Below are 15,620 nucleotides of genomic sequence, written 5' to 3' on the forward strand. Positions count from 1 at the left end.
CCAACATCAGGACTTTAAATGGTTTTAAAAACCACAAATATGTCCTGTAATAGCCTAGGCTTACCAAATTCTCATGCTACTAGTAGAGAAAGTCCCCAAAATTACATGAAGAAAAAAAATTTAATTAATAAATAAATGTATGCCCCTGGTGATCCGAATAGGTGAGATTATGTTGAATGTTAGTCAAAAGGGTGGTTTCTTTGCACCCAACACTTGCACACACACAAAGTATAACCCACTGGATCCTATGATTGCTCTTCCTTCCACTTCCTCTTCCAATTACCAGCTTCCAGTTCTTATTCCCCTTCTCCCAATTCAGAATGTAAACACTTCTGGATAATATTATAAAGCCTCAGACTATAAACAACCACTGATGATTGAATCACACCACTTGGGCTACTCATGAAAACCAAGGCCCACTTAAGGTTACTGAAGCTCTGTAATCCAGAGCCATGAGTCTCTAGTGATGGTAGAAAATAGGTCTGACTCCCAGATTGGTTAACACTGCTAAGTTCATATCCAGATAAAAAAGTTTGGCACCCATTAGCTAGACTCTTTCGGAGCTAATTGAGCTAGTGAGAGATAGACTGGCTGAAAGCTGAATATTTCAATGTATTGTACTGTAATAAAAAATTTGCAAAACTTTTTCCAAATATTGCCTTGTCTTTTCTTGTGGACTCAAGCTGGGACTCAGAGGACACAGTCTTTAGCCAGAACAGACACCAAAGATAAAAGACACAAATCAATAGAAAAAAATAACTTCTTTTTATTTACAAGAAAAAAAAATCCAAATATTGGATGCTGTAAACAAAATTCACAATCTGTTCCCTCTAGCACTGATTCAAACATGTCAGTTTTTAAGAGTACATTCTCCATCAACTCCTTTTCTGCCTGTGACATAGTCTGAAGTCAAAATATTCCAAAAGAGTGACCCAAGGTGCAGCTTGCTGCAGTAGGACATCTCAGAGCAGGCAATGGTTGTAGAGAGGTTGGAGAGAGAGACAGCCAGCGGGCAGAGCCTCCTCCATTCTGCAAGGCTTTGCAGCAAGTTTTGCCAAGTTACCTTGACATCTTCCAACTTTGTACTTTTACCATGTATTTTGTTAGCAAGCCATTATTACAACAAAATATTACAGAGATTCTTTCTTGGCACTGAAAAGGCTATGCTATAAGAAATCTTAAAGAAAGATTATATTCAAATAGGTGCTATATACGATTTTTTTTTTTTTTTACTTTTTGGTTTCATCTAATATGCTTTGTCTTCAAACAACAAAGAAAGCTTATTTTTGAACTGACAGCTTTCAACATAATACATTTCATTTACAAAATAGTTCACAATATTTATTTGACAAGCACTGCATTGAAAACAACTTTATGCACAGTAAAGCAACCAACGATAAGCTAACAGAAAGGGGTGACAAAAACAGCATGTTCACTTTTTTGTGTGTGTGTGTTTCTTCCATGGCTTGGCTTACAGATATTCTTCCATCCTTGCATCGTTTGGAGCCACATTAAAATAGTCCACCCACTACCAAAGTGAGCAGCTACTTGACCGCACTTCAAGAAGGGAAAAGTCCATCTCAATGTAGGACTTCTTGAGGCAACCAGATTTACTGCATATCAACTTTTTAAAAGGGCATGGTCACAGGTCAAATGTTCTCTGACATGCCAAACTGGACAGGTGAGAAGAGCCTCCAAAAGATAAAACTTCTTCCTGTTTTAAAGTTAACAGCACACAAGGCCAGATACACACAAAAGCAAGCAAATCACAGGCACTAATCAGGAGTTGAGAGCTCTTCTTTTCTCTGACCGATACACATGGCTCTCTCTCATCAGACATTCAAACTTTTAGGTTACACAACCACAAAGAGAGACATATATTCCACTGTTTGTTCAACTACATATGCACAAGACTATAGTACATACAAAAGAGAAATAAATTATATAAGTTTTAAAGTACTGCTGAAGGTTGTCTTGAGCATAGCCTGTTCTATCTGAATGTCAGGTGTTGGCACTTCCAACTATGTTACCAACCCTGGAATAAGCAAGAACATAAATATTTCAGAAAATAAATGAAAAGTATATTTTCAAATAAGGCCTCTCCAAACAAAAATCCGTGTCATAAATTAACAGCAGATTGTTGCTATGCCAGAGCCAGAGATCTCCAGATTCTTTTTAATATAGTGGACGACTCACTTGTCAAGAGTTAGGATGAGAAGGAAGAAGGTAGATCAACCATCTGCTCCTATGTTCCCAAGTATTTCCTTAGTTTTCTTTTAGAAAACTCCCAACAGGTAAGCAGGCGGAGTTCTGGCGTCTGACAGTTAAGTATCAGGCTTAATCTGCAAATGGAATATTTCCTGGGAATTCACAATTAATTTTCAATCCCAGGGCTGGAGTGAGGGAGAATGAGCCAACATGGGAGAAGAGTTCCCTAGGAAACAGTGAGTGGCAGTGCAGTAGCTGTTACAGCTCAGACAGAATTCACAGGGAAGCTGCTACAGCAAACCCATCAAGTTCCTGTTAAGGCTTCAAAGAAAGATGTGCAAAAGGTAGTTTCAGATGGATTAACCTACAATTGAGCATCTGAGTGATGCCTAGATAGCAAACAAATGACACTGCCAAAAGGATGATGCAATTTTCTTCCCCAATCCCTCTTGAACTCTTGATGACAAAAATCTGGTTAGGTTCTTCAGAGGAATCATCATAGTAAGCAATCATCCACTAGAGTTGGTAGGAATTATGTGGTTATTTCACAATACAAAGGGAAGTTCTGCATGTGTTAGTTTTGTTTTTAACAAATGCATTTTCAGAGACCAGTGTCCAAAGGAATTAAGAGTTGGGAGAAGGAATGGTTTTAGGATTAGCTGTCATGGAACTAAATGGTAATGCTAGTTCATTTCACAAAGGTTTAACTGGTCTCTTGGGAAAGAGAAATAAAGTTGGATCTGACTCAATGCAAAGTGACTGAATTTAAAGTACAGTACTAAATATTTAAATGCAGTGTGACAACCAGATCTAATGTGTTTCATATTAGCATGAATTTATAAAATTTTATATATAATATATATCTCATATATAAATTTTAAGCAATTGTGCAAATACTCTTTAAAAAGGGTCATTTCACATTTACTAAATTCTAGTGGTCCTGGAATGCAGAATGCATTCATTAAAAAATTCATTTAAATATTAATAAGTAGTGTTCAAATCACCAGAAATTTTATTAGCAGTCAGGGATTTAAATGGACTATCACTGATCCATGATCCACTGGATTATACACCATGGAGGCATGCAAGTATTACACAAAATAAAAGGGTTCCTTTCAAAATGGCAGTTCAGTACAAAAAGAGTGCTCTGCCAAACAAATATTCTCCCATTTGTAGAATTCTATGGCTCACAAAAAAAAAAAGGAAAAAAAAGTCACTAGAAATGTATAATCTCTGCTCTTCCTATCAAATATATTAATTGTTTTCCTCCTTCATTTGCTTTAATTTTTTAGATGTGGGTTTTAACTCATCACTGCAATATGCCCACGTCTCATGTCATCCTGTTGAAAACATAAAAGCACACAGTATTTAAACATTTTCTATTTGCTACATTATTCTAGACCATAGTCAATGTATTGTATATATATATATATACATATCTCAGACATATTTGATATGTGTATATATATATATACACATCATGTACACACATACACATGTACCTATGATAATATCACACCAACAATGTTAACTTTATACAAGTATTTGCCAAGAAAAAATAGGGCATTTCCTCCACCATTCACAAGCTTATATATTGTTTTATTTTCTTCTTGAGTCCCTGATAAAATAAAATAATCATTAAACCATAAAATTTTTCCACTTCATATTTTCAGAAGGCAACAGGCACTTTGATGTTTATTGGTGTGTAACAAATATAGTTAACTCTTTATATATTCTACTATATCTCTTCTACTTGGGTATTTTTATCTGTTAAATCTTTGGTCCTTGAGCATACTTTCTTTGCTACAGCTGTTTTTGCTTGCATTTTCATATTTTAAAAATGCAAGCTATGCACACAGCTGGAAATAATGGATTGTGTCATCATTAAGTTCTGCTGTTTGTTATATGAGAACTGCACCAACCTACTACTGTTCATTTGGAGCAAGCTGTTTCTGTTAGCGTTAATAGGATAGTTCCACAGAAAGCACTTGCTACAAGTCTCAGATAGTAATCCCAACATTGGAGTCCCTTTTCTTCCATTATTGTTACTATCTGAACTTCTGAAATGATAATTAGGTTGGGGTAAGATCTTTTTTCCTCTGTATTTTCCCTTTTGTAAATTCCACTTTATAAGAAACTCTCCATTTTTTTTTTCCTATGGCAAAGCTACGGGAGCAAGTACTGCAAACCCATATTGTCATCAAGCATTTTTTTTCCCTTGTTATTTTAGGAGAACCTGGTTGCTTTTAATGACAGGTCTCTTTTGTTTCAGGATAGAATCCAACTGGGTAGGAGGAACAGGTGAGAGGGTTGGTGGGTAAGGAGGGTTGTTTCGAGATCATGCTCCCAAACCGATGAAAAGATCCACAAGCTTTGCCAAGCTTAAAACTAGGAGCAGATCATCATTGCACAAAACTTATCTTTAATCAGGGCTGGGTCACTCAGCCTTATTTACCTATTTATTTATTTACCCTATCCTGTCTGAAATGGCTTCCCCACAGGACATTTTTAAATGATTCTTAATTGCAGGGTAGCCAAGTGGAGTATGTCTGTTGCTGGCATGTGAATACTGGCTGGACCTGTGCAATGTAGTAATTGCTGAAGTTGGCATCTGCTACATAGGGGGCCGGCTGGTAATAGCAAGTGACATTAGCCACATTAGGGATGACATTTTGGTCAGCTAGCACCCGGATAGCCAGCATTGTGATAAGGTTTAAAGTCTGTCTTCTTTCATGTCCCATCAGGCACACTGTACTCTCATTCACCACTCCATGAAGGGTCATGAGATAGTCATACTTGCGGTCTTCCAATCCCACGAAGTGGTTCTGCAAATAGGACTCCAGTTTCCTCTGCTGCTCTCCAATGTCTGAGAAGTCGATGAAAAACCTGGAACACATATACCTCTGAAGGGTCTTGATCTCATCAGAGGCGGGCCTAAAGCCCCTCACTAATAGGTTGCAGTACTTAAGCAGGCCGCCCCCTCTGATTTCCTCTGGGTTCCTGGTGGCAATGATCTTGTTACAAAGGTGATCAAAGGCTTCGTGGAAATCACCATAGACGCTCTCACCAATTATTGTGGGGTGAAATGTTTCAGTCATTGGGTTCTCTGAACATTCATAAAAGAGGAGAAGAGAGTCTAATTTGATTTGAAAAGAATCTACACTAAATTCAAACTGCCTCCGGAGGGAATCCACAAATTTCAGTTCCACATTTTTGCCACTGTTGTTTGACAAGGATATAAGACTCCATCGGTCAGAGTCATTGCACACTTTAACCATTTTCTGCACATAAGCTTCCTACAATTTAAAAGATAAAACAAGATGAGCAAACCTAGAAGAAATAATAAATAAATAAAAACATCTTCACAGTTGAGAATTATTTTGCTCCTTCCCTTTTGTTTTGTCAAGTTTTGGCAAAACACTACCTACAGTCTTACACAGTCCTCTGAAAACAGGAAAAAAAATGCATTTAACGAGTGGTTTTACCGTCTGGGAAAGAGACTAGAAGTAATAGTTTGAGGCTTTTGGCAGACAGATCGCAGTACTAGGAGGTTCTGTTGTCATGTCTGACTTTTGAAATGTTATTTTTTGAAAAGGGTCTTATAGGTAGAATATTCACACGATATCCACACAATAGTCAAAAGACAAAAGTGCATACAGTGTTAAGTTGGTCTGCCTCTCACCCTTGTCCCTAGTCACCCAGTTCCACTTCCCCTGCGGCAACTGATGAGATTAGAATCTTGTCCCTCCAGGGCTACTCTGCAATTACAATCAAGTATGAACTAAATTAGGACATTCTGGGAAGCTGATTCCTCATACAATTTTAACTGTATAAAACACGCTTTGAGCCAAGTGTGTGTGTGTATGTGTGTGTGTATGTGTGTGTGGGGGGGTACCCACAATATCCTTCACACGTGAGCCGACCAGGAGAAGCACCACACATATCCTTCACACACGGAGTCAGCTGCATGCAGCTGAGAAACCTAATCACATTTTCCAATACAATAATAAGCCCATCGACTGGAGCCTGCTTCAGGCTGCTCTTTCCCCAAAAACTACACCATAAAATGACTCAAAAAATGACTTACATCATTTCATTCTTCCACTTAATCAGAATCTACTCTGGACAAGACTCAAGCAAGGAAAGCCAAAGAGTTAAAAAATAATAATAAGGAAGAGAAAGGAGAACAGAGGAGGAAGCAGAAGAGTAGTGGCGCTGAAGAAACGAGCGAACTTAAAACACTCAACACCGTCCACGCACCTTAGCCTACTCGTTAAAAAAAATCAAAAACCAAATATAGAAGCACGCCCAAAACCGTCAAAGCCGCAGGTCTGTGGCCTCAAACGGACGCCCCTCGGCCCGCCGCACCCCAGCCTCGCCCGGGCGCGGACCCAAGCCCATTTCGGGTGGCTTTACCTTGAGCGTGAGTGGTGTGATCTTCTCTTTGTTCACCCCTTCGGGTAAGAAGTCCAACAGGCAGTCCAGCACGACGTCCTTCACAGTCTGAAACTCCTCTTCCCCGCGCAGGTCGGCGCAGAAGATGAGGTCCAGGTCCTTGTAACCCAGGCCGCTGTCCTGGTGCAGAACGTGGCTGGCGGCGGAGCCGTTGAGGCGCACGTCGCGGACGCCAATACGCTTCTCGGCCAAGCGCCTCCGCACCACCTTCACGATCAGGCTCGGCTGCAGCTCGAGCGTAGGGAAGTTGCCGCGCCCGTGGATCGGTATGGTCTCGCTCAGGATACCGTCCAGCCGCTGCACTTGCTCCCAGTTCAGCACATTGCAGTGAGCCGTGGGGCTTTCGCAATAGTCCAAGCAGTGCTCGCCGAAGTCGCCGCCGCCGCCGAAGTCGCCGCCCAGGGGGATGTAAGCGCCGCCGGCCAGCTCGTCCTCGGCCATGGCAAAATACCCTTCGCCTTCCGCCATGAAGTGCCCTCCGAACGCCACCTGGCCCTGGTCAGTCCTAAAAGCCAAAAGGGGTAAGGAGCGCGGTGAGGGCGCGCGGCGGCGGACAGGGGCCCGTAGAGATAAGAGCGCGCCCCCTCCCCGGTTCGTCCGCAGGCTCGAGGGCTCCTCAGAGACTCTCCCTCCCCAGGACCCCGCTGTCCCCAGCCGCGCCCCGCGCCCCGCAGAGAATCCCCGCACCAAAAGTATCTCTGATGCATCTGGAAAGCGCAAGCGGGAGTCCCGTCTGTGTCACCTGGAGGCGGCCGCCCCTTCGAGGAGCGCAGCGAGCGAGGAACCGCGAGGCGGCAACACTTCTAGGAGCCGCGAGTGCGCTTTCGGCCGCGGCGAGCGACTTGGTCCTTCCCAGACCCAGCCGCCTGCTCTGGCCACTCCCGCCCCTCGCCCCCGCCCGCGCCGCTGTCGCCTCAGCTGCGGTGGTCCCGGAGGTGGCGGCTCCAGCTGCCGCCGCCGACACCGCACACGCTACAGTCTCTGGAGCTTTAGCAGTTGTGCGGGGGAAATGTCTTCAGTACTTTTTTTATACTGGGCCTTTCCGCGCTTCCGGGGCCCAGGCGCAGCGCACTCGCCACACCCTCTTCATCTGCATAGGGCGCCGCCCCCGCCCTCCCCGCGGGCCCAGGCGGCTGCGCTGCGCGTTCCGTGGAGCGCGAGGCTGGTGGCTGTTTGTGTGGACTTAATATATGTGCGTGTGTTTGTACATATATTTGACTTAGAGACGGTCTTCCGCGCCCAAGCCTTTTTTCTTTTTCCCCAACAAAAAGACACTTAAAATGCCTCAAGAGTCATAAGTGGCCCTAAAAACTGAATCACGGCTGAAATCGCGCAACTGCATAAAGTCGCCAAACAAAATTCTCTCCGATTCAGCGCTTAGTTACATAGCTCAACGATGGACTCAAGGGGTTTCTCAAGACCTCCCGTTTAAACAACGTATCCGTATAAAGCTAGACCGTTTTCTTAAGCAACAAAACCAGTTTTGGTGTGAACCACAGAGTCCACTTGTCCATGCATCTAAGTTTCCGCAAGTGAGGGGAAAAGCTTGCTGTGTTTCGATTCTCGAAACCTCGGGAAATGCCGGGGAGCTCCGGGCGAGCCCGAAGAGACGCGGGGGCGGGGCCGCGAGCGTGCGTCCAACTCGTGCGCACGAGCCGCTCCGGGGGGCCGGGAGCGCGGCGTCGGCCAGGGAGCGTCACCGGGCGGACGCCCGGGCGGGTCGGGCGGCTGGGCAGACCGGCGGCCAATGGCCGAGAGCGACGCGGTCCTGGAGTGCAGCGCGAGGAGCGTGCGGCCCCTGTGTCGCGCTAAGAGCCGCTGCGCGGGCCCGGACGCACCGCGGCGCGTTCTCTCTGGGACAGAGGAAGCGAAGCGCGTTCGTCCCACGCAAAGGTTTGCCTTTATCAAGTGAATACAGATGTCAGTGTGAAATTATCTAGTTTTTCACGAAACGTGAAAGGACGAGTCTAAAAGATTAGAATTTCTTCACCCAGCTTCAGTCACTTCGGCAGCGCGAAAGGAGTGTAAGGGTTACCCCTACACACGCTCCTGCTCGCACCACCGTGTTTGCTACAAAGCTTCCCACTTTCTTCCGGCCATCTATTCCGGCCGCACATTGCTCTCTCCAGACTATCTCAGAGTAACTCCCCTGAGGTGGGGCAAAGGGGAGCACGCCCGCCGGAGAAGCTGAAGACTCTCTCCCAGGGCCTTGCAAGAGCCGAGCCGCGCAGCCTGGGACGAAGAACAGTCCGCCCCATCTTAGTTACCAAAGCTGCGCGCCTTCCGGGGAGCCGGGGGGGGGGGGGGGGGGGGGGGGGAGGTAGGGGAGGGAGTGGGCGCGCAAGTAGGGGGCGGGGAGAGGACGGTTACCCGCGGCGCATCCAGCTGCGTAGCAACGCCGCCCCCTGCCGGTGCCCTGCGGAACCGTGTCCCAAAGCGGAGAAACTTGACTGGACCTTAGACGGAAGCCATTATCCTTCAGTGCCCGGCCTAGCACGGGTGGGGGTGGGGGTGACGCTAGGACGACCAGGCAATTCTCACAGGCCCAGCCCCCAGACCACAAAAGCACGTGTATTCCTCCCTATCCATCCTGAATCTACCATTCTGTCCAGGCATTCAGAAAACTTACATATGTGTATATTTATGGTTTGACCATCTATTACGTGCCGGGCACCAAGCTAAGTGCTGAGGATCTAAGAATATAAGCTAAGTGCTGAGGATATAAGACTACATTTCACACCAGCTAAGTGGGCATAACAGGCAAGTACATAATTATGGTTCAGCCTTACCTTTATTATGGGAGAAGTACGCTCTGACACGAATGGTGGGGCTAACGGATCAGGGGAACTGGGAGAGAAGCCCGGAAGAGAGATGTCATTTCGATTGAATCTTAAAAAGTGGGGTTTTACTTCCATAGTTGATCGAGTAAGAAGGAGACAGGCATTATCAACAAAGGGAAGAGAGAATTAGAATTAGAATTATAGATGTATAAACTGCCATGATAAGGAATGAGATTGGTGGTAGTGCATTTGGATAAGGTTTGTGGGGGTTCCAGGAACTTGTTGAGCACCTCTGGGCTCTCCTCAGGGCTTTACACCTAAAACTTCATTTAATTTTCAATTTAAAAAGAAGGTATTTTAATGTCAGAGGAATTTGGAAACAAACTGAGAGGTAAAGAGACTTGCCCAAGTTTCATGGCTAATAAGAGATGGGGCCAAGGGCGCCTGAGTGGCTCAGTCATTAAGCGGCCCAGAATCCTGGGATCAAGCCCCCGCATCCGGCTCCCTGTTCAGTGGGAAGCCTGCCTCTCCCTCTCCCACTCCCCCTGCTTGTGTTCCCTCTCTCCCTGTCTCTCTCTCTCTCTGTCAAATAAATAAATAAAATCTTTAAAAAAAGAGAGAGATGGGGCCAGACCTTGAACCCAACCCATTTGACAGCTGTTTAGCCATCATTTTCAGGAATTGGATTATCTGTAGTTTACAAGTATCCTCACATTGGAAGGCGAGACCAGTATAAATGGCAAAAATATTTAAAAGAAAAAAAGACCTGTTAAAATGTTTCTTTCAAAGGCCAATGTGAATTCTGCCCTTTCTAAAAAGGAGGCCAAAGGGGTAGATCATGTATTAAGTACACTGCACCAGGAAAAAAGCAAGGGTTTAGCTTTGCTGCAATTGTTTTGTACTTTTTCCTAACCCTTCCTCTAAAAAGTGAAGGGGGAAAAAGTTTCAGAGCTGTGAGTACCTGTACTTCATGCATGTCCAGGATTTTGTTCTGTGGGGCTGAGGGAATCTGCATTTTACCAAGTTGCCAGTGTAATTCTGACACAAAGCCCCAGCCACACTTCACACTGCATTGAAAACAGCCACTGCAGCCCAGTTCTCTAGGTGGGAACCCTTTCCCAAGGGGAGACTGCTATTCTCTGCCCAGCTCTTCCCTTCTGCCTGGCTGCTCCCATGGCCTCTCCCAAAAGTAGAGGCAGAAGTAGAGCATGAGGCCAGACATGGAAGGCCTGCTATGCATGAGACCCTGCTTTGGGAAAAAGATGAATTCTAGTGGCAGTGGGCAAGACCCATCCTCTTAAAATGCCAGGGCTTTGTGGCTGACACTTCCTTAAACCTTTATAAAAGCATTTCCCACTTCCCAACTGGTTTACCCCCCGTCACGGCAAACTTCTATATCTCCATAATCCAGACCCTGCTACCCCCTGCACTAGGACATCTGGGATATCTTGCTTTTGGCAGTACCTTGGTGATGCTTTGACTGGATTCCTATGTGCCTGATTCATAGGGGCCACTGATGCATACTATTGAATGAAAGCATCTGTTCTTTGTTTCTCTTCTCCCTGTCTTCAAACTGAGATAAGATTTACATTCTGGGGGGAAAATGTTCATCCTTCCATGAAATTGTAAATTTTGCAATTGTAAGCATTTATTTTTTTTCAGATAGCCAAAATAATTAGCAAATGAGAAGAATCTATACTTTCCTAACATATTCACAGCCTAGGTATCTATCAACACAGTTACCCTTAATTTAAATTTAGGTTCAGAGTTGCTTCTCCCAGTCTTCAGCTTCTGAACCTATTTGCTATATAACTTACTTTTCTCCATTTAAAAAGAAAAAGAAGGAATTCTTGCGTGGTGCAGTCAGTTAAGTGGCTGACTTGATTTCGGCTCCGGTCATGATCTCAGGGTCCTGGTTGGAGCCCCATGTTGGGCTCTGTGCTCAATGGGGAGTCTGCTTGAGGATTATCTCTCTCTTCCTCTGCCCTTCTTCCCCCTCCTCTCTCAAACAAATAAATACATCTTTAAAACAAATAAAAGGAAAAAAATATCCATGGCAATATGATGCTGAGTACCTGAAATTCTTTTTTTTTTTTAAGATTTTTTATTTATTTGACAGAGACACAGCGAGAGAGGAAACAAGCAGGGGGAGTGGGAGAGGGAGAAGCAGGCTTCCCACCAAGCAGGGAGCCCAATGTGGGGCTTGATCTCAGGACCCTGGGACCATGACCTGAGTCGGAGGCAGACGCTTAACGCCTGAGCCACCCAGGCACCCCTCTACCTGAAATTCTTAAAAGAAAGTTTTACGTATACTTTTGAGGAAAAAAACACTTATAATTAGTTGATCTTGATTTAGAAGTTACAGTAATTATCAATCTAGTGAAAATAAGAAATAAAAAGAAATTCCATTTTGGTTTTAATAATTATTATCATTATTTAGTTTGTTAAAATGTGCCAGGTAGTGTGCTCAGTATTTTATATACATTATTTTCTTTTAAACTTTCTGCAAATCTCAAAGCTTTACATATTGCATACCTGTTTTCCAGGTAAAGAAAATAAAGGAGAGGAAGGTTAAATAACTGGGAGAAGTGGCAGAGCCTTCCTTCAGACTCACGTGTGTACTTCTAGTCCCTTTCATTCTGTGAGTCTGCCTTCTCCCTGTCTACTCATTTACCTTTTATACTTAAAACTGAACAGGAACTGCACTCTGCTCCTTCTTTCTTTCCAAGTACTGGACATTCATATTGGACACAACGTTGAGGACCAAGATGTTTTATCCTGAAACAACTGTTGAAGGCCAAAATGCCCAGTGGCCTAACTGGACTGATGAGAGTGTCTTCCCCAATCACAAGTGACCTGCCTCTATGGCAGTGGAGACCAAGTAAGCTGGCAGCCTTACAGCACTTAAAAGTAACACTGTGCGCACTGAAACACAGTGTGAAGTGTGGAGTCTGCCCCAGGTTCATGTAGCAGTAATAATACCTTTCCCATTTTGTCTTGTCTGCTTCCTATCTTCTCAAAAATAGTTTTAGAAGATAGGAAGCAAACATAAGAAATGATTCCTCCAAGCTCATACCCAGAAGGAGAGAGAGAAAAGCCCGGAAAACTACAGTTAAGACAAATACTTCTCTGTTCCCCAACAGTCTAGCCAGTCTCTCCCCATATTCTTGTTTTGTTCTTGATATTTCCACACCAGCCCTCTCTGCTCTCTCCATTGGCTTTTCTACCTTCCAGTGCTTCTGCTCTTTGATCCCTTCCATAAAAGGTGGCATGACCCTGTGGAAGCACCTTGCAATCCAGGCAGAACAGTGGCAATGTGAGGAATTTGAACCACCACCCTCACCCCTTTGTGATACACTGCCTTAGGGCAGAGCCCAGTGATTCCTGAAGTCATTGAGGGACAGACAGGCATCCTTTTCCAAGCATGCACATGGAGCTGTCTACATTGCAGGATAAACTGGAGATATCCCTGCTGTCTGGTTAGTGTTAGGGCAGCAGCTAATCAAAGTGCTTCATGTCAAAATTAAAACTCACTTGGGAACCTAAATTACCTCTTTTCACAGGGAAATTGTGCTGTGAATGACTTTCCCCATTCTTCTTCAGGGAAATAAATGTTTTTTTATTCAGGGCCTATCGAAGACCAGAAATATCCTAAGCCATACAACTTGTACATTAGTTTGGGAATAACAGTCCAACTTTTTATTACTTGCATACTTGTTAGCAAGCAACAGGTTAACTTTTGTAGTTTTAAACTTTTCGACCCTTTTTATTCTATAACGTTTAATTTTATCTTCAAAATTATTCTGATCAATGTGCAGTCCTAATTTTGGAGAAGAAGAAAGGCCAGATGATTTTCCCCAAGTTTATATAGCTAGTTATGGAAAAGTTAAAGTTAGACTCAGTTACTGTTAATCATGGGCCAGCACCTCTCTCTCAGCCACACTGTTTAATCTTACATCTGTGTGAATGGATTTAAATGATCAGTAACAAATAGTTCAGTGTGAAGGCATCCTCTAGCTACACAGAGGGTCACTTCTACAGACTACATTCACACTTGTGAATGTCTTATGAAAGCATCACTACTGTTAAACATCTTGTAAATGTAATTTCCTAAGGTGTTATTTTTAAGAATATTTATTTGAAGTCTATGAGCTCATAAAAATTTTATTCACTGTCATAGATCAGTGAGCTTAGGAAATTCAGTGTGCAAGCAACAAATATGGTAAGCAGATGTACATCATCACTCCTAAAATCACAATTAATATAGATTGTCCTTTAATAGTTTTTCATTAGAAATATTAGCCAGTATTTTCTTGTGCTAATATCAGTGCTGATTATGCCATAAGTTCTTCCTGTTTTGACATCTTGGTGAAATGCTTGCCGTTTCATTCAATGTTGTAAGTCCATGGACCAGACATTTTCCTTACTCGAAACAAAAGAGACATTCAGAAGTTGCATTCGTTTGGCAAAATGTAAACTAGAAATACACATATATTTTCAAAAACTACCAAATATGTATAAATAAACCCGTTTTCCCTAAAGTAATATTTGTATTATGAGGTTTTTCCTTCTTTAAGTTTATACTAGAAGAATGTTCAACTTCTCTGAAAAAAACGTTGATGTTTACTTGTGGTACCTGTAAAGCTTTGAGAAGGGTCCAAGGGGGAAATATAATAAATTATCTCTCTTTTCTAAAAGGAATTTGGTCAAAAGTATTCATGTACCTTGTGGGGGAAAAAGAAAAAAAGACCATCTTTTATAAGTATAGCCAGCTCATTCCGATATTTTTTCAGCCAATTCTTGTACCTATGTTGATACATCTGACGGTTGATTGTTAATTTCTTTCCTTCCACTGATAGCTGATTTCCTTTATATGAGCTTTGAAATTTTAGAGATATTTAAAAATAGTATATACCCATTTTGCTAGCACAATTTTGATATGCCAAAATCAGAAATTCTATAACTACCATATGAGTTTGTAGCAGCTTTAGAAGGTGTATTTACCCATATTGGTAAACCATACATTGATTCAATAATACCTCCTTATTTGAGAGAACTTGTTCTTATAACATTTCTGTCGTCACTATGTTTCTAATGTCTTTTTGTACTAACTTCATCCCTTACTTCAAAATTTTCTGCTGCCAAAGAAGGAAATTAGAATTTAAATAATATAATTAGTGTTATCTTGATGTTTAGGAGAAATTACTAACCAAAATACACATTGTCTTTGAAAATATGAGGAACTGAACACAACAAATAACACTTAAACAAAAATGTTTTGTTTTTTTTTTTTTTAAGATCTTATTTATTTGAGAGAGAGAGAAAGAGCTATGAGTAGGGGGAGGGGTAGAGGGGGAGAAGCAGACCCCGCTGAGCAGGGAGCTTAATGCAGGGGCTCAATCCCAGGATCCTGAGGTTATGACCTGAGCAGAAGACAGATTTTTTTTTTTTAATTAGCATGACTTTATTTTATTCTCCACTTAACGCAGTTTCCCAATAACTTTTATTCTTTTTTTTTTTAATTTTATTATGTTATGTTAGTCACCATACAATACATCATTAGTTTTTGATGTGGTGATCCACGATCCATTGTTTTCATATAATACCCAGTGCTCCATGCAGTATGTGCCCTCCTTAATACCCATCACCGGGATAACCAATCCCCTCTCCCCCCTCCCCTTTAAAACCTTGTTTGTTTCTCAGAGTCCATAGTCTCTCATGGTTCATCTCTCCCTCTGATCCCCCCCTTCATTTTCCCTTCCTTCTCCTAATGTCCTCCATGCTATTTCTAATGTTCCACAAATAAGGGAAACCATATGATAATTGACTTTCTCTGCTTGACTTATTTCACTGAGCGTACTCTCCTCCAGTGCCATCTATGTTGATGTAAAAGTTGGGTAGTCATCCTTTCTGATGGCTGAGTAGTATTCCATTGTATATATGAACCACATCTTCTTTATCCATTCATCTGTTGAAGGGCATCCCAGCTCTTTCCACAGTTTGGCTATTGCAGACTTTGCTGCTATGAACGTTGGGGTGCATATGGCCCTTCTTTTCACTACATCTGTGTCTTTGGGGTAAATACCCAGGAAGGCAATTGCTGGGTCATAGGGTAGCTCTATTTTTAAATTTTTGAGGAACCTCCACACTGTTTTCCAAAGTGGCTGTACCAACTTG

General features: G+C 42.9%; 2 protein-coding genes across 3 annotated transcripts in view; one reads left to right on the forward strand and one right to left on the reverse strand.

Moving 5' to 3' along the window:
- Window positions 1-746: 746 nt before the first annotated feature.
- Window positions 747-7,714, reverse strand: TENT5A (terminal nucleotidyltransferase 5A). Of its 2 annotated transcripts, none has more exons than XM_025861715.2 (3): window positions 7,351-7,714; window positions 6,625-7,168; window positions 747-5,504 (listed from the first exon to the last, which is right to left on the reverse strand). In XM_025861715.2, exons 1-3 carry the CDS (start codon window positions 7,368-7,370, stop codon window positions 4,728-4,730), a joined length of 1,341 nt encoding a protein of 446 aa, XP_025717500.1. In that variant the 5' UTR covers window positions 7,371-7,714; the 3' UTR covers window positions 747-4,727. The 2 variants fall into 2 exon arrangements, with proteins under 2 accessions (XP_025717500.1, XP_025717507.1); XM_025861722.2 differs by having other exon boundaries at window positions 7,406-7,713.
- Window positions 7,673-15,620, forward strand: part of LOC141372947 (uncharacterized) — a 195,903-nt gene continuing 187,955 nt past the window's right edge. The window contains exons 1-2 of the mRNA XM_073893526.1: window positions 7,673-7,859; window positions 7,963-8,556. Coding sequence (XP_073749627.1) covers window positions 7,673-7,859; window positions 7,963-8,556 — 781 coding nt within the window. The remainder of the gene's footprint in view (window positions 7,860-7,962; window positions 8,557-15,620) is intronic.

This window comes from Callorhinus ursinus, unplaced genomic scaffold (genome assembly GCF_003265705.2).
Source record: "Callorhinus ursinus isolate GAN/ISIS: 27379988/994484 unplaced genomic scaffold, GSC_fseal_2.0 scaffold6, whole genome shotgun sequence".
Lineage (NCBI taxonomy): Eukaryota > Metazoa > Chordata > Mammalia > Carnivora > Otariidae > Callorhinus > Callorhinus ursinus.

Coding starts and splice junctions, on each gene's coding strand:
- TENT5A (XM_025861715.2), bottom strand. CDS start 7,370: ATGCATCAGAGATACTTTTG. Junction 7,169..7,350: donor ATGCATCAGAGATACTTTTG/GTGCGGGGATTC, acceptor TTTGGCTTTTAG/GACTGACCAGGGCCAGGTGG. Junction 5,505..6,624: donor TCACACCACTCACGCTCAAG/GTAAAGCCACCC, acceptor TTTAAATTGTAG/GAAGCTTATGTGCAGAAAAT.